Below are 25,660 nucleotides of genomic sequence, written 5' to 3'. Positions count from 1 at the left end.
ATGTGTGTGAGTGTGCTGAAGGTCACATGACTGTTTCATCCTATTTGGTGGAGCAGCTTGACTTTTTTTCCCTTGCTTTTGGTGATGGTTGTGAGTGCAGAAGTTGATTGACAGATGCATGCCAGAAACCCCCATTCTCCTTTTCAAAGACTACATATGATGGATTGCGATCTTTCAGCTCAGCAGGACACAGGGACCATGCAAGCTGTAATTGGTCAGGTATGGAGTCAGCCATTTCTCAACTCCCCTTTTATTTTTTTTTTTTTCCACAAGGGTCTAACCATATGATTCACATAATTCATATTTACAGTACCATCTTTCTATCTGTATCTTCAGCTACCAGCGAGTGTAGCACTGAAAGTGAGAAAGGCAAAAGAACCACAATAATCTGGCCAGGGAATCACTAGTTAAACCTAAAATACCATGGTTTTCTTCTAATAAACCCGGTTTATAATTTAGTCAGAGCTTTGCCACATCAATCTATATATTAATTTGCCGTTGTATTTTGTTTAAATGTGCTGAAGTAGAAGAACTGAGGAGTGAAAGTGTTATGTTTGCTGGGGAGTTGCTTTCTATTTCTAATGCTGTTCATTATTTGTATATTGACTGTATTCCTGTACTACAGGCTGTGGATTTTTTTTTTTTCTTTTTTCTTCTTTTACTCCTAACCCAGATAATGTGTGATTGAGCTTGGTAAATGTAGTAGTCTTTGCTGCTGCAGAGGGGCAGCCTGCAAATTAAACACTGCCACAATCTGAAAGGTCCAGGTGGTCTGCTCGTGCTTCCTAATGCAATCCAGCACAACAGCTTTAATAAACAGCTCTATTTAGTTCTCCCTCCCTGTATCCAGGGAAGTGAACTGGTCTGGGGCTGCTGTGATGAAATGCCAGAAGAATATCTCTCTAAGGCCTCACAAGCTGATTTTTAGAGCTTTTCTGTTTTGTCGTCTTTGTCTTCCAAATGGGTCAGTGAGTCCTTCTCTTTCTGTTTTGTGATTTCTGTTAAGTCTGTAGTTTATATGTGTGTGTTTTAACCGTGCTGTTTTGAGCATTAGCCAGAAGAGAGAAGAATCATTGTCTTTTCATTTGCTTCAAATAATAACCTAAAGTGGGGAAAGAAATTAAATTATTTTGTCCTGATGTACAGGGAAGGCTGTTTTCCTATGAATGCAGCCGGAGTCGGTGAGGGTGTCTGTTTTTCTAACAAAATTTTAAAAGTGCTCAACACTTCCTCATTAGCCACTGACTTGTAAATCAGTCTCTGGCAAAGGGTATTTTTTGAACTCTCAAAAGTTTGTGGGTTTTTGCATATGTTTCCAGTGTAGTGAACGCATGCTGCTGAGGTGATGACATAGTATTTGTGTTTCCTATATGTTGATACAATGGTGGAAAAATATGCATCCTACATGCTGTTTTCAACTAAATTATGGCAAAGCACAGAAGTCCCTCAAAGCACATGGTTTATTAATACCATCGTACACAGTAATGCATTTCTGGGCGGAAAATGTCAAATATGTAATACCATGTTTACCACAGACTTTTATTGCTTTAAATATTTTAAAAATAGAAGATACATTTTTTATTAAAAATCCCCCAAACATTAACAGCTTTCTATTAGGCTGGCTTATACCTAAAAAGTGGGACATGTTTGCCAGTATTACATTGTGTGAAAATATGTATTCTAGAGCGGGTTAATTACCTTTTTGTGTAAACTTGTTCAGTCTTAAAGAAATAAACTTAATGATTCTAAGGCAGATACAATGGCAAGGTTTTAAGCAAGTACACTTGACAGAAAATGTACCCTGAAACCTTGATAAATTCCACAGCTTGTAATATCTCTTTAATGTAACTTTTGCTTTGGCATGTAAGAAAGTGTAAGTTAGCTATTTTATGTTTAAAGCTTGCTAGCTCTCGGAAAGTGGTTTTGAGGCTGGAAAGGGTAGGAGCATGGTTTTTTCTGTGTAACATTCCATATTTCATCAATTAAAAAAAAGTTCAGTGAATGTCTGGAAAAATGTTTATACTGTGTGTTGGTGTATTTCATTTCCTAAAAATCAATAACAAGGGCATGGACTTCAAAGAAAAATACATTTAGGTATTTTAGGTGGCTAACTTCTTTGTTTTTTTTATGTCAGAATCTATGGATATTATTATTGTGCAACTTAATGTGTTGGGTGTTGCAAACAGGTTTTTTTAGATCTGTATGTGTGCATATTTACATATCATGTGTAAGTGTGCACATTCAAATGTCTTCATAAATCCACAAAATTTTCAAGTATGTTTTTGTTTTATTAATTGTCCAGCATTTGGTTGTTATTAGCTACATCTGAAGATAGAACAAAAAGTTTAAAAATATTTTTTTCTGATAAAAATGATGTATTTTCTAGTTATATAATAAAAGAGTTAGTTAAAACTTGGGAAGCACAGAGCAATCAGTATAATTACCATACATTGCTGAAAATAGAAATAGACTTTCTCTATGAACTCTAATACTCAGCTGACAAGAGAAGATAACTATCAAAAGGCAAACCCTACGCCATAAAAACCTTCCACAATGTAAATCCATATTTAGTATTGATAAACAACAAAGATTTGCATGTTTGGTATGTGTATATTTTTAGAAGAGACATTCACTTCCAGACACTATTGTTTTAGAAAAAGTTCTTAAGAGTCTTTGTGAACTTTCAAACCTCCAAAGGCAAAAACTTAAATAAATGTTTATCATTTGGCCTTTTTATTTCAGAATTGTATTTTTCTCCAGCTGTGAGAACTAAATTTTGTTTTGACTAATCCTGCAGATGTAGCCTTAAATTCAGTCTTGTTTGCTGCTAATGGAGTGTGAACTTGCCTAATTAAAAATCCAAACTATACATGTATATCTCTGCTCCAATGGAGATCAGAAACAGTAGCAGTTATTTGTAGTTCAAACACTAGTCTGTGTATGACACGAAAGTAATAGCAGGAGCATACTGATTTAAAGGCATTTTTAACATCAAGTACTTGTTCATCATTAAATGCATTTTCCACTTTTTTTTTTATATGTTTGATTTCATCTGTCTCCAAGCAGCAGTGTCCACAGTGGCTCCCACTGGTGATGGCAATGGTAGACAGAACGCTACAATCCTGACCATTACCTAGCACCTGGGTGTACTGGCTCCAAGGTGCAAATTGCTTGTATACCTTCCCTCCGGATTTTTCCTCCCCCAAGCAAGCAATAAAACAGCCAAGTACTCTGAAGAACAACCTCCTTGCCTAGCGTGTCAAGATCTAGAAGCTCATTGCTCATTGTGATTTTGATTCATAACTGGAGTGTTTGGAATGAAACCCCGATCCCTGTCAGCAATAGTCTGTAGCATCCTTCCTTGCACGCTGAACCGTAATACCCATTATTTCTTCAAATGTGTTTTGCTCTTATAGAAACTATTAGCTGGATTTTTATGCCATATTCCTTATATATCCTGAGCCCATCTAAAGGAACAGGTAATTAAATGCGTCATCTAATTATTCCAGTTATGCTGTGTTTTCTCTACCTTGTATGCTTTCTAAAATCTGTACTGTACCTTTCTCTTCTTTTTTTTCTTTTTTTCCACATCTTTTTTTTTCTTTTTTTTTTTTTTTTCTTTTCCCCAGACCTGAGCTTGTGAGTGACAGGTTAGTTCATCAGCATTACAGCCCTCCTGTTTTTGTCTCATCTCATGCAGACAGGTCACTGTGTCCAATCACCCTTCTGGCTCTGCTATCCCCGGGGGAGCCCAGGCCAGCCTGCCATCTTGATCCACCGGCCTGAGGGCCCGGGCTGGCTGCACATTTCTGTGTTCACTGGTTTTTGCAAATATAGTAAAACAGGAAGGAGAGGGGGGCAGCTTAAATTAGATCTCTGTAAACCGAGAGGAAGTAAATTAGGTAACATTCTTCTTCAAATAAGCAAGCGTTTGCAGTTATTACTGCTATGTTTGAGTTCTCTTTCTACATGTTAACTGTATTTATTTTCCATATTTCAATGGCATCCTCCATGTGATCTCAGCATCTAGTAAAAGCTATTTATGCAAGGGTAAACATGCACTCTTTTCCCATAGAGAGTTCTGCTCTGAAGCCCAGTTTATGAGACTTGATACATTGCTGCAGCCAAGGTGGGTCTTCCTGTTCTGTGTTTTAGTTTGTTGCTTTTTAAATTTTGTTTTCTGTTTTTCCCCGTGATTAACAACAATAGAGCAGGGGCATAAATGTTTCAGAGAAGCCATTCATTTCTGTAAGTCATGGGTCACTTTTCAGAAGTTTGATCTGTTGTCAGTGTTGTTTTGTAATGCAGATCAATACATAGCCAGGAGTTTAATTTTTACCAAATGAAGATCAGATCTATAATCTTAGTTTGTCTTGAGCAATCTTTAAGTGATTCTTCTTGTAGTAGTAGGGAAGGTCTTTTTCTCTTGGAATACCCATTTCCATCTCTAATCTAATATACAGAAGTGTCTATAACATAAGCAAACAGAAAAGAACCATCTTACATGTAAATTTCAGACTCACTTTTACAATACAGCAAGGATTTGTGCCCTTTTGTCTATAGTTTGGGACAAATCCTGTTCTCTCTAGCAAGAATTAGACCCATCACTGTAAGCATGACTACTTGCATAAGTAAGGTCAGACTACTTGTCCCCTTGTCTGCTTAGTGTATGTCCAGCACAGACATTGTTGTCCTTTACAGTCACCAGCAGTTGTTTTCTGCAATTCGAGACTGTGAGACAGAGAGACTTATGGACAGGTACACACTGACTGTTGTTTTCAGTAGTAGAGAGACAATGTAAACAATAAGAATCATGTTTGAAAAACTTCAAAAACATATTTTTTAATATTTATGAACAAGCTGGTATTCTCATAATGAAGCATTCCATCTCTGCAGAAACCCACTGTTTTATACGCTCTCTAGAATACTGTGTCCTTAAGAATTATTATTGTAAGGAGATGCAGGAATGTGGCTGTAATATTTTACAGTATAAATATTTGTTGTAGAGGAGTTTGGATCTCGTTAATTTAATATATGTAAATTCTTTGGTCCTAGGCCTGGATTCCAGCAAAAGAATGCATTTCTCTGTTGACTTTTGTTTTTACAGCAGAAAAGATGGATTTTTATCATTTTCGTTTATGCTCAAAAAGATTTTTCTTGTGTTCACACCAAAATTGGGTTTGAATTGAAATCAGCCCTCTAAAAACATCTTTAGTAATTTTGTCTTATTGAATTTCTTCATTCTTTTCTGATCTGTGCTACTCAGCTGTCTTGTGTTAGTTTGTGTGTTAGGCCAATTAAGAGGTCAAATCTTTAAAAAGCTGTGATTTATAGTCTGTGTATATTCACTATTATTCTAATTGTAAGCGAAAAATAAAGTATGTCAGATGACCTTTAAATTGCTGGGCAAGTGACACTCGTCCAATGATGTAGATTTTTATCTTTTGGCAATGCATTTACGTTCAAGTACCTCTGCTGTGTTTCCTAGATTCTAGACCGATAAACTAAATACCAATCTAGGCCACTTTTGTATATACAGTACATAGAAGTGACTGTGCTGAGCCTCTTTATCTTACACTGTTCTGCAGCTGTAACAAGACTTATTTTTCTTCTCTGATCTGAACTGCAACTCAAATGGAAGAAAATAAAAGGATAATCAAAGACAAATTGCATATAGCATTTTCAACATTAGATGAGGACATGGCAAAATATTCTTTTTTCCTGTGATTTACATCTCTCAGTGGCATTTGCTTGTAATGCTGCTTCTTAGTCTGAAATTGTGAAAATGGCAGGAAGAACCTCAGATCAGTCAGTTCTGAATACATGCGTGTTTTTCCCTCATTAAAGTTAACAGGACTTAAACGTGTACTTAAAAGTTGATCAGCAGACCACTTAAGCTGTGTAAGAAGTCTGCAGCTGCTAAATCTTCAGGTGCACAGTACAATACTGAACTCAGTGGGACTCCTCATGTAAATAACACTTTGCAGGATCTGGTCCAGCTTGCCTATTGAGTAACTGTCATTGCTAATAAATATAAGAAAGTCTGGTTTAAATGCTAGCTAAATAATTGCTATGCAAACTCTTTTATAATTAGAACTGACTATTAGGATTAAAGATAGTAACTCAAGGCTCTTGAACACTTTTATTTTTCAAGGATGTCAGGGCTACAGGTAAATGGACTATAGCTTCAGGGTTTTTGTTTTATCGTTGGCTTTGAAACCTCTGTGATATGTAGGACTATTTCTTCAAAAGAGAAAGATTAGTTGTTGATATTTGCTGCTGATTCTCTGTTGACTGGTAGGGCTGTTCCATAGGAGAGCTTTATCTAACTGTTAGATCAAAAGAAAATTTTGAAGATCAAGAGACTGTTCTAAATTTCTAGCCATTTTTAAAAGTGGTAGTGGGAGAAAGTTAAAAAAAAGGGGGGGGGGGGGGATGGGATGGGACAGGACAGGGGACCCAGAAATCTTTATTCCAAGCCATCCTTACATGGTGAATAATATAAATTAAATTTTCTTAAGCTGTTTAGAATATATTTTGTAGTTACTAATAAGCCTGTTTTTTCTATCTACAAGTGGTACAATTTGTATATGCCATACTATGTAATAGCAAAACTAGGTCCAACAAACTTTTATGCAGTCTTCCTTTTACTCACATGAGTAATAGTAATTGATGTCATTAACAGTGGTGCATATTCTTAAGGAGATGCGTTTCGGAGCTGAGAGCCTCGGAGACGGATCTTGCTCTCTGGGGTAGTTGCACAGCTGTCCTATGCCCTTTGCTTATGTGAATGAAGATTTACAGGGTAGGACACTGATAGCTGTTCTTGTCGAAACAGATGGGTCTTGTCTTGATTGGCTTTCTTGTACCACCTTACTGTAAAAGAAATCCAATAATTTGATAAGCAGTGCTGCAAAATCTTGTGAGAGTAATTTTTGATCCTGTGATACTTCCAGTGAGTGTTACCTAAACTACTTGCTAAATATGATCTATTCCCATAGGTATCTCTTTCCAGGATGGGGCTCTGAACCCACAGATGGGGAAGGGCATTGTAAAGAGAAACACGTCCTTAAGCAAAAGGAAAAAAAAAATGTTAGAAAGGAACTTCATGCTACTTCAGTCACTGATTCCATCAAGTAATTTTTATTTTACAAGTTTCTAGCATTTTCAAGGATCTCAGACTCACATGTGTTTAGAAGACACAATCCACCTGTGTAATGGCACTTCCAAAAAGGAAATATTATAAAGGCAACAGTAAAAGACAAAAGTGGTTTTTTAGTCACCCCCTGCTATGGAAACAAGGGTTTCAAGCAATAGAAAATAACAGAGCATGAGGTTTTTATGAGCAGATTAGTGAAAGTCATGTTAATAGTATTACACAACAGCTGCTGTTAGACATATTATAAGAGATAGTTCCGTATCAGAATGTTGTCCTTTCCACTAAACTGTTTACATCTCTAACTGCTTTTCCACTTACTGAGCCAACTTGTGAAGCTCTAACTCGGCTTTTACTTGAGCTTTGCTCATGTTTCATGTGCAGAGAAGTATGGAGGGGTTTTACCGCAATAAAAAAGTTGGAAATTTTTTTTTTTTTTTTTTTTTTTTGAAGCTGGAGGCTTTAGCCCATTTCTGGAAGTCATCTTTTGGGGAAAAAAAAATTAAAAAAATTGCAGCATAGGCTAAGACTGAAGCAACAATATTAATGACAAAAATATTTCATATCCTTATTTCAAGCTTATGACTTAAAATCACATTGTCTCCCATGAATGGCAAACTAGTGTCAGCTTCCATTTATTTATAATATAACACACTAAAGGCTATGATTATTACTATTTTTTAATTTATTAGAGAACTGTGCCTGACTGTTACTGAATCCAGCTTTAAAAATAAAAAAAGGCTAAAGATGCAAATAACTCTGATAATGTTTAAGTCTGGCAGTTCTGAGATAGTCATGATGGCTATAGCTGTTGGTGCTGGAATCAGGTGCTGCCAAGTGCTGAATACTTCCAGAGTCCTGGGCTTCCCTCTGACTTTGTTAGGCAGGACTCTCTTCCAGTGAGCCTGAATGTTTTCAGTCTTCTTTGAAGGCAGGATTAGATCCTGAAGCACACGAGGGGAAATTTTTCATTTGATATTTTTTTCCTGCTCAGATGTTGTTGATGAAGGAAAAATTGAAAGGTTTCCCATGAAAATTGTTCTGTTTAAAGTGCAATAAAATAATCTGGAATAAGCTATCACAGGATTCCTGGCTGTAAGTCTTACCTTCCCTTCACTGTGCCCATCTCTTTATGTGTACAAAACGTGCTTCACATTCTTCAAATGGATTATACAAAGCAGAAATAATATCTGCAAACAAGAAGCTTCCAGTCTTTTGGAGGAAAGGTTGAAAGTTGTGGCAAATGTAAAAGTGGCTTCTAATGTGGAAGAATAAAGCAAAGAACATCAAACTCATTTCACTTAGTGTCATTCATGATGATTTATCATTATAGTCAGGGCAAACTGTGATCTTGGAGCTGAAACAATTTTGTCCATTAAGAGGAAAAAAACAACCCCCAAAACCAGAATGTTCCAGCTTGGTTCTTATATCCTTAGGGTTGCAATATTGAATTCAGAATTGGGGAAGCTTAATCTTGCAGCCAGATTTGACAAGATGCTAGTTGAACAGTAGGCAGAAGTGATGGTTTGTGCGTAGTAATGCCCATGGTGGGAAATAAAGAAAGATAAGATTTTTCCAGAAGTCTGGATGCAGAATTCACCACCTGTTCCAGCTTCTCACCAAAGTAGGCAAGAAAACCTGTGTGCAAGTTGGTGAGCAAAGCTCAGAATTTCAAAGCCTGACAGAAGACAAACTGGCTCTGAACACAGTTATCTTTTTGTTTGTTTGTTTTAGTGCTGTTGCTTATTTGAAGGGTGATCATGAAACCATTTAAGTACATCCACAAGTATCCCCGCAGACTTATCGGGAAGGCTCACGACTATGTGATGCTAAAGGCTTGGATCTCACCTGGCCTCAACAGCATATGGACATGTACAGCTGAAGAAAAATAAGCAAGTTCTCCAACTCCACTCAGCTAATCCTGGAGAGTAGGAGTGTGAGGGGAGGTGGGGGTGAAGCGGTACAGACAAAAGCCTGGAGACTGCATCTGAAATCTTGGAGGGGTGAGCAATGGACTCATTGGCAGGTGTTCGGAAAATAAGACTTGGATTTTGAATAGTTAAGCAAAAACAAAAAAAAAAGGGCTGAAAACTGAAGTTTCTTTCCTTGAATATATTGGTTTCTGTTTATTTTTTAAGTTCATGCTGGATTCTTAGCAAGAGGAGAAATTGAGGGTTGCCCCCTAACTAGGGATTTAGAGTGACTCTGTAATGAATTTTAACCCAAGAGGCACTGTGGATATTCAACAAATCTTTGTTCTATTCTGCTCATGTCCTCATGCTAGACCCATCACCGTAGTTATTAGATCTCAAAGATTACATTCTTTGATCTAGTGCTTTCTAAATCCTTAAACCACAGTTTATTTATTTAAAAGGTTATATCCAGCATTGGATTAGATTGCAAAGTACCCTTTGACTCTTTCATGAAGGACACAGTAGAAACACATGCTGCCGAAGGAGTATTTCCTTCTGACCATGAGGTACCACAGCATTTTATTGAATTAAGAACTGCACAAGGATCTGTGCTTTTAATCTGGCCAGTGTGTTAAGAATTTTTTTTACCTCATTGGTATCATGATGTCATTCATTTCTGATACAACAGACATTTATTAGGGTATGTAGGTGAATTTCAGTTACCATCTAACTTAAAAAAACCCTGCAAAGTAGCCTCATATTTCCATAAGAAAATAAAAGCACACTAAACATCAAACAGGTGTTAAAAATTAGTGTGTTTAGGATGTGATCTTGGGGTCTGGTTTTGATCTGATGTTTACCAGGGTTCATCATGAGTAACTCTGTGGAGCTAAACAGAGTTATATTTGGGTAAACAAGATCACCAGCAGCTTTTAAGCTTGTTCCATCGCATTCGGAAGCCCTTACATGACCAAATTTACCAGTGTAGTCTACAATGCTTGATTAACTATGAGCTATATGATGTGACTTCCAAGCTAACCAGCAAGAAGGCACAGAAAGCAAGAGAAGGACACTAAATTGAGCCCAGTGTGCTCCATCCTGACTGATATTAATTACACTGTATCCGAACTGGTCTCTTTTTTTTTTCCAGTCAGTCCTGCAAGGCAAACTGTAAAAAGTGTCATGTAATTTCCCTTAATTCTAGAGAAACCAAGACTGAAATTGGCACCTGAAAAGAGAAATCTTATTAAAAATGGCTATTATTGTTTCATCTTTTTAATGCTTGTGTTTTCTTTTTTGAGAAGCTCAGCCCCTGGAGATAGTAGCCTGAATCTACTTTATACTGAGACCTCTTTATACGATCTGGTAGTACAAACCAGCTGTAAAGTGGGTGTAAGAGTATTTTATTTATGTGTACTTCAAAGCTCTTCTATATTTTCAGAATGGTAGAAAAACCACCATAGTGTAAATGGGAATCAGGCCCAAATAGATGGATTGGAATTTCCATTTTTTCAGATGGAAATGAAAAAGGGATGGGCAGAAATCAGACTGGGGGAAGGGAGGAAGGACTAAGCCTTATTTAGCTACAAATAAGCGTTCATTAACATCCATTCTGAATTGAAAAACAGAGAAGGTGAAAGGGCCAAATCCTGTTTTACCGGCCACCATCCTTACCTTTGCTGGCAGTAATGAAAACATGAAAGGGTGGGAAGTGAGTCAAACCATAGTAGTCAGTACCTGGCAACACAACCAAAACAAAATAAAGGCTGCTTTCTTAATCAATCAAGTGCGTTAGGGTTTTAAAATGAGCATGCTTAAAACAAAAGGCTTAATCTATTTCTCTCTCTCTCTTTTCTTTTTTTTTTAACCCATGGGCTGCAGTGTTGCTCGCTGCAACATTTCACAAAGATCTATGTTTCCAGACCATTATTCATTTAGTACACCTGGATTAGTAAAAAAAGAAAACAAATGAAATACAGAGGAATTAATGTCACTTAAATTCCCTCTTTCTATTCTTTATATTGTCAGATGAATTCTTCAAGTCAAAGGGTGATTAAAAACAGCAAACAGAGAGAAGCAGCAAAATAAAGAATGACAGTTATGCTAATGGGAAACTTCTCAAATTTAGTCAGACATGGGAAAAAATATTAAAATAGCAACTTTGGGATTGACCCAAGAGTTTTCTTTGAAATTTTGAGAAGCTTCCTACTCCATTTTATTTCATAATCTCTTTTAAACAGGCACATAGGAGGCTGTGAAGATTGTGAAGATTCTGTGAAGGTTGTGAGATATTTCTTTCTTTGCTTCCCCATTTTGTGAGAGCCCAAGGGAAAAATATTGGCAGGGCTTGTAGAACCTTCTATAATTGAAGTAGCCCAGTATTTCCTATCTTAAGACCTTTGCTGCTGCTGCTGCTGTTAGCATTTCCACCTGGTTGGCTACCTCTTCCTGCATATTTTTGAAGACGATTTCAGCTAAAATACTTCAGCGGTTCCCAAGGAGGATAGGGAAATATGGGATTGTTTTGCCCATTTTAAAGACACCCCATATTTAAGAGCAAAACTCTGAATTTGGTGAGGAGTAAGAGCATTGTGTCTGAGATGTGTCTCTTGGTACCCTGTGACAATCTACCCATGTTTAATTATGTTCCAAGCCTTTGAGAAATGTAGTTGGCACATGTTTACTTGGCAACTCTAAACAGCTACATCCCCTAAAGGTCCACAGAAAATAAAGGTGTGAAAGGAACCTCAGAAAGTCATCTGCCCATAGACAGGAATAGCTTATCTGAGTCACATCTGAGGTATTTGTTCAAGTGCTTCCTGAAAAGCTCCAATTCCACAGTATCCTCGTGCTATTCATTGAGGCTAACTATCCCTGCCTTAGCGTGCACTGTTAGAAATCTTTCCTTGCGGCAAAAAGAATATTTCTTGCTCCAAGTTAAGCCCATATCTTCTTCCTTCTTTTAGGGATATCAGATTATTTGTGTTCCCCCTTGAAAGCCTAGCTTCTAACTTGGCCCATCTTGGGAAATGGCAGAGGTGGCACCAGGGACACTCACTCTTCTATGTACTCAGTGACCATCGTCTGGGGGAGATGGAGGAGGAAGAGGTGTGATTCAGATGAAGACAGGAGAAGAGCCAGGGAAGATATAGGTATAGATTGAAACAATGAGTGCACAAGTAGTCAACCAGGACTAGAGATTGGTGAGGGATAGAGAGGAGAACTAGGAGCTTGAGGGAAGAGTGGGTCCAAGAGAGGTTGGGAACTGTGAGGGGCAGTAGGGAAGAGAGAGGACGTGCCCTGTCTGTGGGCAAGCTGAGATGAGAGGAGCAATGGAGAGGGGACTGGACCTGGCTAGGGATAAAGACAGAAACAGAAAACCTGTGGGGCAGGTTCCCTCGCTGCTTGGAAATTTCTGCTGGCAAATCCCACTGGCAAAGTATCTCAGTTTTCCTTTAAAAAATATGGAGCTATGCATGCACAATGTGAAAAACATTATTTGTATTGTTAAGCCACATAATTCAAATTAAGTATTTGTACAGTCATAATTTGTTTTCCTTGTAAATATATATAATAATAGACCCTTTAATTATGTAAACAACTACATATGCCGCACAGATTAGGTTCCTTTAGTGTGACCTCTATACTTCCACACCTCCACTTATGTTTCCATAATAGTATTTGACAATATAGATGATATTTTATTATACTTATTTCTGAATATTTATATTTGATATATAATGGTTTTTGGCTTCCTAGAAATTGCAGAAAGTTTATGTATGTATGTATACATATACACACACATATATACACACACACATGTGTATATATATTCTAGGTCAAATTCCAGAGAAGTCTCCTTTGGTTTTAAATGTTTGGGGGGGTTTGGATTTGTGTAATTTTTAAAGATTAAAAAAAGAATTTTTAAAGAAAAAGTAACTTTGAGTTAAGCACTCAAATTTTTCTGCTTACGTCAGACTGAAACATATGGACGTTTTTTCTCTCTTTTTTGTATGAATGGTAGGATTAAAGGTTCTAACATAGATGAATTTTCATTCTGAATGAAAAATTTCCCAGAGAACTTGCCACTGCTATTTCCAACAGACAAAACCTATCAACTTATCCAGTAGTTTTGCTAGAACAGTGACTGACATCTAGATTTTTGGATATATATAGACACTGGTCTTTGTACAAAGTAGACACATATAATAGGTGATACTTGGCTCTTAATTCTCCACAGCCTCAATTAGTTATCTACAATGTTAAAAATGGAAGCATTGCAAAGCCAAGTGCTTTTTCACTTCAAGTGTCTGATACAGTTCCTTTACTGCAAAGTAATAGCTTCAGTTTACTATGGAGAAACAACATTGGATTATCATTTGAACAGATATAATTGCTACTTTCAGCAGCTTGAAGTTACTTTAATTCCTATACTACGCCAATTTTATCTCTGATGGGGGAGATAATTTTCTGAAACTTATTTAGCTTTTCTTCAGCATTATTTACAATTGCGACTATAGTCTAATGCATGATTTAGTAAGAGCACGCTATCATACTGAAGGAGAACTGGGGAATAGGTAGCTAGTACAAAGCACCTATGTGGGGCAGAGTGACATGCAAAGGGAAAGGAGTAATTGCCAACATGGGGGTGTGAAAAAGGCAGGATTAGAAGAAAGGGGGAGATGCAGGGTGGAAGGAGGGCATGGCAGCTAGAGCAAAGGCATTTTGGTAAGGCTGAAAATTTCAGTTATTTTTTAATAGGTTTGTTACAGTTTTATATATTGAACTAGTGGTACTAAGGACTCACAAAGGTTGAAAGATTAGGACTAGTAGCCAGGAATAGGCTGTAGCAGAGCTGTGTGAAACAGTTGTGTGCAGGAAGACTGAGGATAATAAAACTACATCCATGTTATATCCTTTCTCTTCACCTCTACCCATTCAGCATATGCTCAGATGCAAGTTCAGGGAGCCATCTTACCAAGAATCAGCAAAGCATGCTTGTGGTAGTGGTGCAGTAACAACTGAGACAAGTGTAAAACCAGGGCTCGATCCCGTCACCCTCCTGCTCTTTATTGATACTTTGCAAAACTTATAGCTGTTACCACCATTAATGTTAATCTCTTAAATTCCATTTTTTATGCCTTAACTGAAGGTAGATTGGCATAGGAATTGTCTGGTAGCAAATTAGGACCTACAATGTTTCAGGTAAAGGTTACAAAACCAAGAACAAGTTTATGAAGCTGTCCTTAAAAGTAACTTACATCCAGAGCTGTTCTCTTAGCAGAGGCACTGCTGGCTGTGGTACCAATCCTCCCCCTCAATGTGATTTAATGATTCTTTTGAAAATGCTTTTCTAAAAGACACTTTGTTTTTTGGTCAGTATCCTTTTGCTTTGGATTGGCTTCTGCTTGGTATATGCCACCTTGGACACTCACTGCATCTGCAGCTGTCTCGAGCATGAGTAAGGCTAGGAGGATAAAGTATATATATTTTTGCTCCCTTTTCATCTGGTAAATGTCTCCCCTTCAGGCTAGAGAAAGAGAAAAGCAGCTATTATTTGATTAAGTTTTAAAAAAATAATATATTATTATTTTTTTTTTCCTTCATAAATGATCTCATAAGAATGGGTTTCATTTGCAAACTCACATTGGTATCTGGAGCTTGTATTTGTGTCGCTGAATCACTTTATGCTGTAGTCCCACATCGGTGCCCCTGTGCTCAGAGACAGCTGCTACTGGTATCAGAGGCAGCAAATGCCAGGTAGGGAGACTCAAAATTTGGTCCTTTAAAAGCTCAAAGGTGGCATACGTAAGACATGTAATTGCAATGGTATCATGCAATACAGTGGGGAATGAGCCATGAAATACACAGCAAATTTTCTAGTGAAGGTTATTTTTTCCATAACTGACATCAGCTTCTTTAATTCTTACACTGTAAAATTTTAAGCCCAGAGTTTTAACTGCAACATTTCCCCTACAGCTTCTTGGTCATGAGTAAGCTTAGTCACATGCATAACCCTTTTAAATTTATATAAAAGTTACAAAAGGTATAGAGGACACGGGCTGGGTCTTAATTACACAATGACATTTATTTATATCAGCTGTGGTGGAAATCAAGCAGCACCTTTACACAGGGAGGTGTGAGGGAGTCGCTGCCCCTAAGGTTTGGGGAGTAGGGCCAGGCCTCAGCAGCCAGGGGCCTGTCCCCACAGCACCTGAGCAGGGCAGGCCCGGGATGGCAGCCAGCTACCATGCAAGGCAGCAGCCAGGTAAGAGGCCATGCCAGGACATGGGGCCCATGGTAGAGCTGTAAGGAGCTGGAGGCCAGCACAGCTGTGGCATTGCTGGGCTAAATGGGGCCGTGGGCAGGGCAGGGGAGGCCCCAGGTGTGGCTGCTCAGGGCAGTTAAGGCCTCGTATTCCTCTGGAAGGAAGCTGTGAGCAGCTGGACACCAGGCCAGGCTCTGGTCCTACTCTATAAAGAAAGAGCTGGGTGGGTTGAGGTAGGGTTTGCTGTGTGGTGCAGTGCCTCTGCCTTCTGGGCCTTTTAAACCCCAAATCCTGAGTCATACTGAGCCTGAATTTAAGACCAAATTTTCTTTTGAGGGGGAAAGTCTACATGGGGTGAAGGGAGGCAGGCTGAGGGAGCAGAGGAGGTCTGTAAATGTCCTCTGCATGCGAGTGCCCTCAAGAGGGGTAGAGCATGGTTTCCAGTCCTTGTTCTCATGGTGCTGCTGGGTGACTGGTGCCAGGCTGGCAAGGTGATGCTGGATTTAGCCAGGAGGGCATTGAGGCTGCCAGCCATGCAGCTGATGGGATCTATAGGCACACAAATACAGGCTCAGTTTTAATGCCATGTCTTGAGGGTGCTCCAGGCTCCTGCTGTTTCTGGTGCTTCCCAGTTCATGTAAGCATCATTGTAGCAGTGCTGACTGGTGCTGTTTATGTATCCCTGGGTTCATGCTATATTGCTGGATTGTGGGGTGTCTCCTAGTATGTGTGAAATAACCAGCAAAGATCTGGTTGATAGTAATAGGGTCAGGTTTGTACTATATGTTCATCTGAAATCTCATGTTGGAATTGTTTAAAAACTAGGTAAGCACAATAGAAGGGGTGCTGCTGAGTTTCAGCCAAGAGCTTCCATCTTGTCATAACTGACCCTATGCTTAGGCCCAGGTTCTAAAATGGTGCAGGAATAGACTCAGGTAGGTGCAGGGATTCACTTACCTAAAGAATGTCCAGGAAGTTACAAATAACAATAAGAAATTAAGGAGAAAACTTATTTGGCCAGTCTTTACAAAACTTCATAGTAATTTTTTTCATGTGCTGTACTGAGTTTGGTGTATTTGTTTGCTAGCTGCAACGAGTGATCAATGAACCCTTTCACTGGTGTCAAATGTAAGGTAAAATGATTGGAATTCTTTGTAATTTTCTTCAAAGTTGAAAGGCAGTAAAAGTGGATTAAGCATGATCACAGCATTGCTGAGTTTTAATTTTGCAGGTGAGGTTCTCTGTACTAGATGCATGGGGAATGCTGGAGAAAATATAGTAGTTGAATTTATCTGTGTTACACTGGGGGAAGCTAATTGCACGTGGAGTGTAGGCAATCTGAGCAGTTGCAGACTGTTGCAAAAAGTTGTTGGTCAGGAAATATTTGGGCAACCGTTGTTTAAAGATTATAATTTTTTTCTAACTTTCTTCTTAAATCAGAGGTATGAAATATAGATCAGAGATCCATGATAAAGATGTAGCCTGTTCTCCAGCATGTAGTTCAAGTTTGGAAAAAGTGTTTGGTGTATTTTTCTTTGTTTTGGTAGTGTCTGACCTTCCCATGGATTATTGTTTAAAAGCTGGGGAAAAAAAAAAAAACAAAACCCAAACCCAGGTTCAAGACTGAATTTTTTTGATAGGTGGAAGTCTTTTCCTCAAAGAGGAAAGGCGTACCACAGATGAAAAGGTAGAACATTAATAGAGAGCTTTGAAAGCTGTTTTTAAAAGGAGGAACAAAGAAATAATTATTCTGCCAGTGCATACAAGGGTATGGGTTTAATCTTTTTTTTACACTGGGTTCTTTTTCCCAACAGCCTGATGAAGGTTTTGACATTTAAGCAGCAAAGATGAGAAAGCCAAGGCTTACAGATGCTTCCTCATACCTCAGCTCTTACACTGCCACTTGCAAAATTCCTGTTAGGCTAAACAGAATCAGAGGCAGGTAAAAATTGAATTATTTTGAGAATATGTCCTTTGCTGTGCTGCATCAAGTGTTGCATTACAGTATTGCTAACAAGCTTTCTTCTCAACAGAAAGTGTGTTGGGCTTACTACAATTAGCATTCACTATGACTGCTTTTTTGCTCTCTACTTGTACAGGACTTCTACATCAAAGGGTTTTATTCCTGGATAATAATATGTCAGTGCGTCTGCATCTTTCTTAAAGAATTTTCTCTTTAGTGTGCTTGTATATTCTGAAGTGTTTTACAAATGCAACATTTTTCTGCTTCTGAGCCCTTCAGCTACTTGTGAGATGAAATGGAAAAATATGTTGTTGAACCTAGTGATTTTATATGGCAGTGCATATATGGAAGCAGAGAAGGTGTTACCAGTGGAGTTTAAGAGAGTGCACCAATTTCAGTAGGAGGTTTCCATTGCCCTCTGATAGGCCAAAAGGGGGGGAAAAAAGTAGCTCTACAGCTGCACTGTACAAACATGGGGTAGTGTTTGGCTTCTGAAACACCTGTTCTCCTCCTTCTGTGTTTCTACCAGGTGCTCCTTCCAGTCTAGGAGATTGTCCTCGGGTGCTTTCCCAGCATTGCAGCTCCACTTTGGGTGGGTAACGGCATCAGTAGGTGGAGCTCAGGTGTACTGGTCTCACTTCATATCCCTTCTTTTTATAGTTCATATATAGGCATTCATTCCTCTTTTTATTTGCTGGTTCCTAGCACAATCTGATAAAATAGCCCACTCCATTCCTGTACCAAAGGAGACAGAGCTAGAATATAAAATGGCATGCAAATTCACTGCTGTTGACATTAATACAGAACCTTGTTCAAAACACAGGCTGTATGCATGGACATGGTTCTGATACTGTTGCTAAACATGTCATTATTAATATTGCTAAACACACCTTTATCATGAGCACAGTCAGACCAAGTGTAAATACTAATTAGGGCCTAATCCAAAAATCTATTGAAGTCTGTAGCAAGATTCAATGTGCTTTGGACATGTCCCAAGGTAAAGAATTAATCACTATTTTAGCAGGGTTCTGCCTCTGCAGTTGAGAAAATTACCTTGCTAACAAGTGACTATTGTTTACCTGAGTCTTCCTGTGTTCCAAAGCTCTCCTGTTTTTACCTTGGTAGAAATAATTTGTAAGCTCTTAACAAGTACGAACTGACTGCAGAGAAGCAGCAGCAGAAAAACACTACCTTGCTGCATAAAGAATGCCATAATGGAAACTTACTTGTATAAATAAAACAGGGCATTTATTCAACTTTACTGTATTGTCAAGCTACAAACTCTATTAAGCTTGTTTACAAAAGTCTGTGGAAAAAGGGTGAAAATCCTGGCTTTACTGAAGTCAACAGGGATTTACTCATTAACTGATACTGCCTGGAGAATTTGTGGTAGCTATGGGTACAGAAGGTTTGTCCTGGGAACAGAACAATTCCAAATCTGCTCTGAAGGATCTTGATGAACTGAGATTACAGAGAAATTTCTACCTTCCAAAAGCTATGTGTTGACTAATACCCAAAGTACTATGAAGGAAGTTCAAAAATAACTGCTTCAAAACCTGAAGGTATGTTCATTCTCAGTGGTCTAAAGAGCCCCATCTTCCAAGGATGAATTTTTTTTTTTTTATTGCTCCCTTTTGCTTTGTGGCAGTACATAAGTTTTACTGTAAATGTTCACTGCTTCAGGAGCAACAAGAACATTCAACACAAGATCCCTGTTAATTAAATATCCCATTTATGACAATAATCAATACAGCATTTTAATGTTTTATGTAATATTTTATTATTAATACATTTTCTTGGAATGTGTATATTAGGACCCTGTGATACTTAAAAGTTACTATGGCAGCAAACTTCAAATGATACACTGTCGGGCTGAAATGGATCTGCTTCAATAATGTTCTAGTCACAATTTTTTCGAGCCCTACTTGTATAGGAGACGCTCTGCTCAAGTCAGTGATGCTCCTCATGCTCTTAAAGTTCAGGGTATGCTGCAGTCCTTTGTTGGAGTATGGCCTAACTTGTGAATGGGCAAATGAGATCAGTATGGGAATCTCCACAGTAGGCTTCATGCAGCAGTCTTGTCTTCCTGCTCCCTGGGCTATAAGTATGTAATTGCCCTTATCAACCTGAATATACCTTTGGGATCAATGCTGAGTTCTCCAAATGTCATCTAATCAGCTTAAACAGAAATGTCATATAGGAATATGCACAAGTGATGCATTCATTTTTACAGAATATCTGAGATTTACTGCTGTTTATCTGTTTCTGTTACACAACCTATGCAAACTAAAAGGCGTGTATTCATGTAAGATGCTGGCTGTATATAAGCCTCCAGACAGAGACTTCAGGATGCTTACAATCCTTGCCTAAGTATAACATAATTGGACCTTAATATGTTGATTCAGTTTCTCTGAAGAGAAAGATGCTTCTTTTCAAGATTAGATTTAAACACATTTTGGTACTTTTTTCTTTCCCCTCAGAAGTTTGTCATTTTCATCTGATAAAAAGATTGTTGCTGCACAAATGGGAATTAGCACTTATCCCGGTTTTTAGGAATTAGTGTAGAGTTAATGTTAGCTGAAATGATTTTTAAATCGTTACGTGTATCTCATAAATGAGAGACTTAATTCATTTTTAAATTCTTAAATTTGGAGACCAACATAATGCTGCAGCATGTTTCTGGTAATTGGAGGGATGTTGCACTTTGTACAATTATATATTTTAATGGAAGAATTGCCTGGCACACCTCCATCTACATGATTTAGGGAAACTTTTAAAGAATTTTCAGTCTCCCAGATGTACTTGCGTGTTTTATGAATCTTGTAATTGTCAGTAAGTTTCCTCCTCCAACCTATAATTATGGTTAGACTTTTTAAATGTGTGCCTGTATGTCTTCTGATGCTTAATTTCTCATATGGCATTCATCTGCTCTGACTTAGGCACCTTAAAAATAATATGTCGATGTCTGAGCCAGTCACTTTAAAGCCTGTTTTCTCTCCAAGTACTATAAAGGAAGGCAAGACCTGTGACCTACACTAGAAAGTCTTACTGAACTTTTGTAAGTAACTCAGGTTAGGAGATATGAACTATGCCTTTCATTATATAGAAGTTACAAACAAATAATTGTTTAAAAAGCTGGTTTTGAAATTCTAGCTGGCAGGTTAATTCCCGCAAATGAATTTCCAAAGCCTGCAGTTTTGGCTTGTTAAAAAGAGTGTCCTAAGATATGTACCAAACTTGAGGGTTGGAAATGCTCCCACTCTCCTCCACTGGAGGAGGGCATGTGTTTCATAGAGCTGTTCATTTATATTAAATAGTCAAAAGAGATTTTTTCCTCATATGAAGTATTATCTTGATTTTTTTATATATGTTTCCCTCCAAAAAAGTTTTTAAAAATACCATGAAATTAGATTTTTTTCACAGAACAAGTACTGAGTGTCACATAATTCTTATGTGACTTGAATTGTAGTTGGGAAGGGAAAAGCATCTTGCAAAAAAGTTCCACTTTTTATAAAGAGTTTTTTCCTCTCAAGTGTTACTTCGTAATAATATATAACCACTTCATAGTGATTAGTGCTGGACAATGCAAAGAAATTATTAGTGAATGGAGGCCTCTGGTTTTGCCATGTTATTTTGTAGTCACCTACATAGTCATTCAACCATAAAGTTGAAGTAAATACATGCATGTTTAGTTGTCAAATGACAGTGATTACAAGTTCTCAGTGATTTTTACAGTATTCACCCTGTATATTGGTTCCCAAAGATCTTCAAACCTTAACAGAAGTCCATCCAGCCAAGAGGTTCAGTTGAAATATATTGCCTGCATGTTACATTATGGGTTTAAAAGATGGTTGCTGTAAAGATGAACACAAAAAACCAAGACAGACTCCTCTGCCCCAAGCCCAAGCAACTGAGTGCTGTGTAAGAGAGGAAGTGCTCTGATGTGTGAAACTTCTCTCTAAACTTCTCTCTTACTCTGAGGTGGGATTAATTGAAAGTCCAGATGTCAGTATGACACAATTACCAAACATTGCTTGATCATGAAAGGTACTGCCAAGTGACAAACTCATCTGTAGGGAACTCCCTCCCCAAAAGAAAAGCCCTCAGCTTCACAGGGCTGAATAAATATATTTTTGTGTCTCCTGTCTTATGTCAGGAACCTCTTGAAGTGCGGATGGCAGCTTGACAATGGGCCTTTTGCAGCCGGATGATGCTTTTTGTCTCGTATTTTGAAAAAACAAAGCAAACTTTGGGTGTTTTTTCCCTTAACTAATTTTGTGAACTGGCAACTTGCATAGTAGTGAGGCCCTGTGGTGATGCCCTGAGCCAGCCCCATGGGCTGGGGCAGTTGGGGCCCCAGAGTGTGGGAGCAGACCTAGGGATTATGGTCAGGTGTGGGAAGGGGGTCACTTAGGTGCATTTTGTTAAGCAAAGCTATTGGGAAGTGGATCCAAGAGGTACTGTTGGGGGAAGTGAAATGATGTTTGCTGGGTTATTGCAGAAGAAAAGGAGGGATAGGAGTGAATGCTGCAGGATGGGGAACTCTGCCAGCCCTTTCTGTAGTATGTGGCTGCTGCAGGAGGCTGTGTGTTTACCTGTGTAGTGCCAGGCTGGCACATGCTCACGCTCTGTGCCAGGTCCAGCCAGCTCTGGTGCCGGCAGGGTGCTCACTGTGCTCACCCTGGGGCTGTGCCTCCCCGTGCTGGTGGGCTCCTCGCTGCAGCCCCTTAGTGCTCCACCTGTCATCTCTCTTACTGTCACTTTATTAAAAGGTTTTAAACAAAAATTAAAAGCCCTCGTCAACCTATTCTTCTGTTTGCTTCCACTATGCTGCTCTCTAGGAGATCCAAGTGTCTAACTTTCGAAGCTCCTGCTGATATCATGTTTGAGATGAGGGAGCTGGACTAAAACATGGTGATGCATATTGGAGGGCTCATCCTTTATTGACTGCTAGGTTGTGTTTTCCTCTGCATCTGAACTGGGAGAGTTTTCTATCTGTTTGGGCATGAAGAATTACACAAAGTCATACTTGTAGGCACAGCACAAACAATGGTGCTGTAACCCTTTACAAACAAAAGGTCTGCAGTGAGGTTAATTCTGTTATCAGTATGGAGTGGTGCATACACAAGCCCACACCGTGGGTCTAGGGACCCCTATCGTGGTTGGAGTGGTGTACTGAACTTGAGTCTACATAACCTATGGTAAATAGTTTGCTTGTGCTGTAGAGCACTTAAATAACTATATAAAATTAATGTCACTAAAGGGGGGGGAAAGCTGGATTTTTCTGTTCTCTATTCCATTTCCTATCTTTTATCATGTTAAAATATAAATGTGGATTGACTGAATCCCAACAATATTCTGGCTGCTGCATGCTATTAATGTCCAAATATGCTTTTCTCCTGGGATTCTTCTACGCTTAACAGAAAAGAACAGACAGACAGTGGCATAAACTGGGCCTTCTCACTCTAATTTCCCTTGAACTGTTTCTTTCCATCCCTTCTTACACTACTGCAGTAAGTTCAAGCTAAGTCACCTATCTCCATAAACCAGTGGTGGGCTAGAGCAGCAGAACAGCATGGTATCTCCGGTAAGGGGCTTAAAATCACATTTTCCATCATGAGGACTCTAACAAGAGCTGCACTGTATTACAATTATTAGGGTTACTGTAAAAATTCTTTAATAATGTGGTACCTGAACAACTGAAAGCTGTTAAGATCTTCATAACATGGCAGCTAAAGCATCCTGTGCAGTGGCATATTAAGCAAGACTGGTGTGTGAAGCGCTCTACCATTATGCACCGGTTCAAAGGGAGGGGGGTTGATTGAAAGATGATGATCCCTATCAGATGGGCTGGAACAGAGATGCCTGCAGATAGCACAGGCTGAGTTGAGGTGAAATGATTAAAGGAGAATACTTGAGTTTTATTTCACGGTGAACTTTTTCTCACCGTGCATGCTAATTATACTGATTAATGAGAGAAAAGCTTTCTTTAGCAGTATCTCTATCCCACCCTGACAAAGAAGACGACATCTGCTGGCAGGATCTTCTTTCTTCTTGTATCTGTTGAGCACAATGTTCCTAAGTGCAGAGTGCTGTCTGCGCTCACACCACGCGGTCTTCCCACCATCTCTGCCCCCTTTTGGAGAAAGAATTGGGATGGTTCTCCATCTTTGTTTGCAGCAGAAAAGACTCAAGGTGAGAGAGAGAACAAATCCTGTAAGGCAATTCTGTCACTCACCTCATCTTCATAATCTCTCCTTAGCTTCCTCTGCCTTCTAACCCTGGTATTGATTGTGTCATAGGCTACAGTAGACTAAGGCAGGGGGCTGAAAACCTTTCTGAACAGCAGTTGCCAGTCCGCCTGTTGCAGCTTGAAGAAGAAAAGCATGCTGTGAAAACAATCAGTACATTTGCTTTAGATCTAAGTGATTCCAACTAGGTCGATGCTTCATGCTGATGTGTTGAAAACATTTAAAAAATTTCTCAGAGTTTGATTTCAACTGAAACATTTCAGCATGTGTCTGACTCTCTGAAGTTGTTATTTCTCACTAACGTAGCAGACAACTGTTTTTTTCCACCCTAGCACAAATCAGTAGGGAAACTGGGCCTTTTGTCTAGATAGGTTTGTTTTGAATGTTTTTATGGGAGGGGGAGGTTGGTTTTTTTTATAAGCTGAAGCTCTTGCAAATTGACTTTAGAGGAGTAGCAGTTTATTTCATGAAGGGAAAAAGAGGTAATCACAGTTTTATGGAGTGTGAATGAGAGTATAGCTTTACTTAAACTGCGTTTGTTCCCTGTATTTGAATTTTCATTCAAAGGCAGGCTAGATCATTCATAAATATGTGAAGAATGTCTTATTTTCTTTAAAGCACATGATGCTTCTTTGTAATGTGTTTGCACTCAATGTAATTGGCCTGATTCTCTCTCAGCTTGGGATCACAGAGCAAATGAAGCATTTCAAAAGAAGCTATCCTCATCCAAATTAGCATTTATTCAGTTTCCAGGAGTGGCAGGAACCCAGGACAACATTTTTCTATGGTAGGTGGTAGCACAATTAGTTTCCAAACTGTTTGGAAAAGACCACAGAGAAATAGGATTTGCCATAGTTTCTCTTACTGTTTGGTTTGCACATGCTTTGCAGTCACTAGAGTCTATAGGAAGCTAAACCAGGCAAAAACCACAGGACTGCTGTCCTAGGTTGGAGCTGGCTGTTCAGTGGTCTCTGTGGGAGCTCATCAGTAGGACCTCACCTCTCATTCTGCTCCACTGCACTTTGGTGCATACTCCTCTTGTTTCATGTGCCCTTTTCAATAACAAGTGCTTATCAGTGCCTGTTCTCTTTGGGATACCTTTTTAATTATACGGCACATAAATATATATTAAATATATGTTGGAATTTCTCTTCCCCCAAGGAAGTGAAGTCACCCATGTGTTGTTGCCATCTTTGCTGCTTGCTTCAAATAACACAAAGAACATTCTTGCACTGTTCCAACAGGAAATAGCAAACAAATACTTGCCTTGAGGTATTTCATTGAGTTTCAGGATACCAGCAGATAGAGATGTTCCAAAAAAATAGATATTTTCTTGGAAGAAAATAATAATAATAATAAAAATAAAAAAAACTTTAAAAGCTGTATTTATCTGTGGAGAGGAATTTCCCTCCCCCCTGAACTAAGCCTTTGCAAATGTAGTATATGGTATATGTGGCACTAATGGATTTCATACTTAAGCATTTATTGCACCAAATATCATGCAGTTAACAATAGTTGTCATTTAAGCAGCTGTAGTTTGCAACCGTGTAAGTCCTAGACATTAAAACTAGATAAGCCAGCGTAGGGGTGCATGTGAGAAATTCTGTAGTCTTAGTAGCATTATTTCCTTCATTCATTTTTAAAATTAACTCCGTGGGGATGCTGCAAAAGTGCAAGTTATAATTTAAATGTACTATTAGGAGTCCTGTTTATAAAGAATGTATATACTTAATTTATATCCTCAAGCTGATGGTTTACTTGGATACTTGACTTCCCCCCTCCCCCACCCCAAGCAGTGGGTACAGTCTAGAGAAGGAGAAAATTCAATGTTGTTTGAGAAGCCTATGCCTGACAGGAATTTAGCTAGATCAAACTGCCATGATCTAGTATGGCTCTTGAGCAATGATGAAAACTTTCTTTCCAAAAATAGCTTCTCCTCATGGGAATTGTCCCATTGGATTCAACAGGACTGTGTATGTGAAAGCAGGAAAGCGAGGAGGGTCATTTTAGTAATGAGTCCTCAGCAGTTCACATGTGTTACCTTCTACTAGTGTGGATTTATATTTTTAAGTTTCAGGGGTTCACGTAGCATTGGAACTGGTTGGGAAT

General features: G+C 38.7%; 1 protein-coding gene across 3 annotated transcripts in view; it reads left to right on the top strand.

The window, feature by feature from the left end:
• Window positions 1–114: 114 nt before the first annotated feature.
• Window positions 115–25,660, top strand: part of POU6F2 (POU class 6 homeobox 2) — a 320,035-nt gene continuing 294,489 nt past the window's right edge. The window contains exon 1 of one of the 3 annotated variants that reach the window (XM_052796135.1): window positions 115–219. In XM_052796135.1, the coding sequence (XP_052652095.1) occupies window positions 115–219 (105 nt within the window). Of the gene's footprint in view, window positions 965–25,660 lie in introns of all 3 variants that reach the window. The other 2 variants (XM_052796153.1, XM_052796145.1) reach the window with 2 other exon arrangements.

The sequence above is a fragment of the Harpia harpyja genome, chromosome 1, assembly GCF_026419915.1.
Source record: "Harpia harpyja isolate bHarHar1 chromosome 1, bHarHar1 primary haplotype, whole genome shotgun sequence".
NCBI lineage: Eukaryota > Metazoa > Chordata > Aves > Accipitriformes > Accipitridae > Harpia > Harpia harpyja.
Note: the sequence above shows the minus strand (reverse complement) of the source record. Positions and strands in the feature narration are given on the sequence as shown.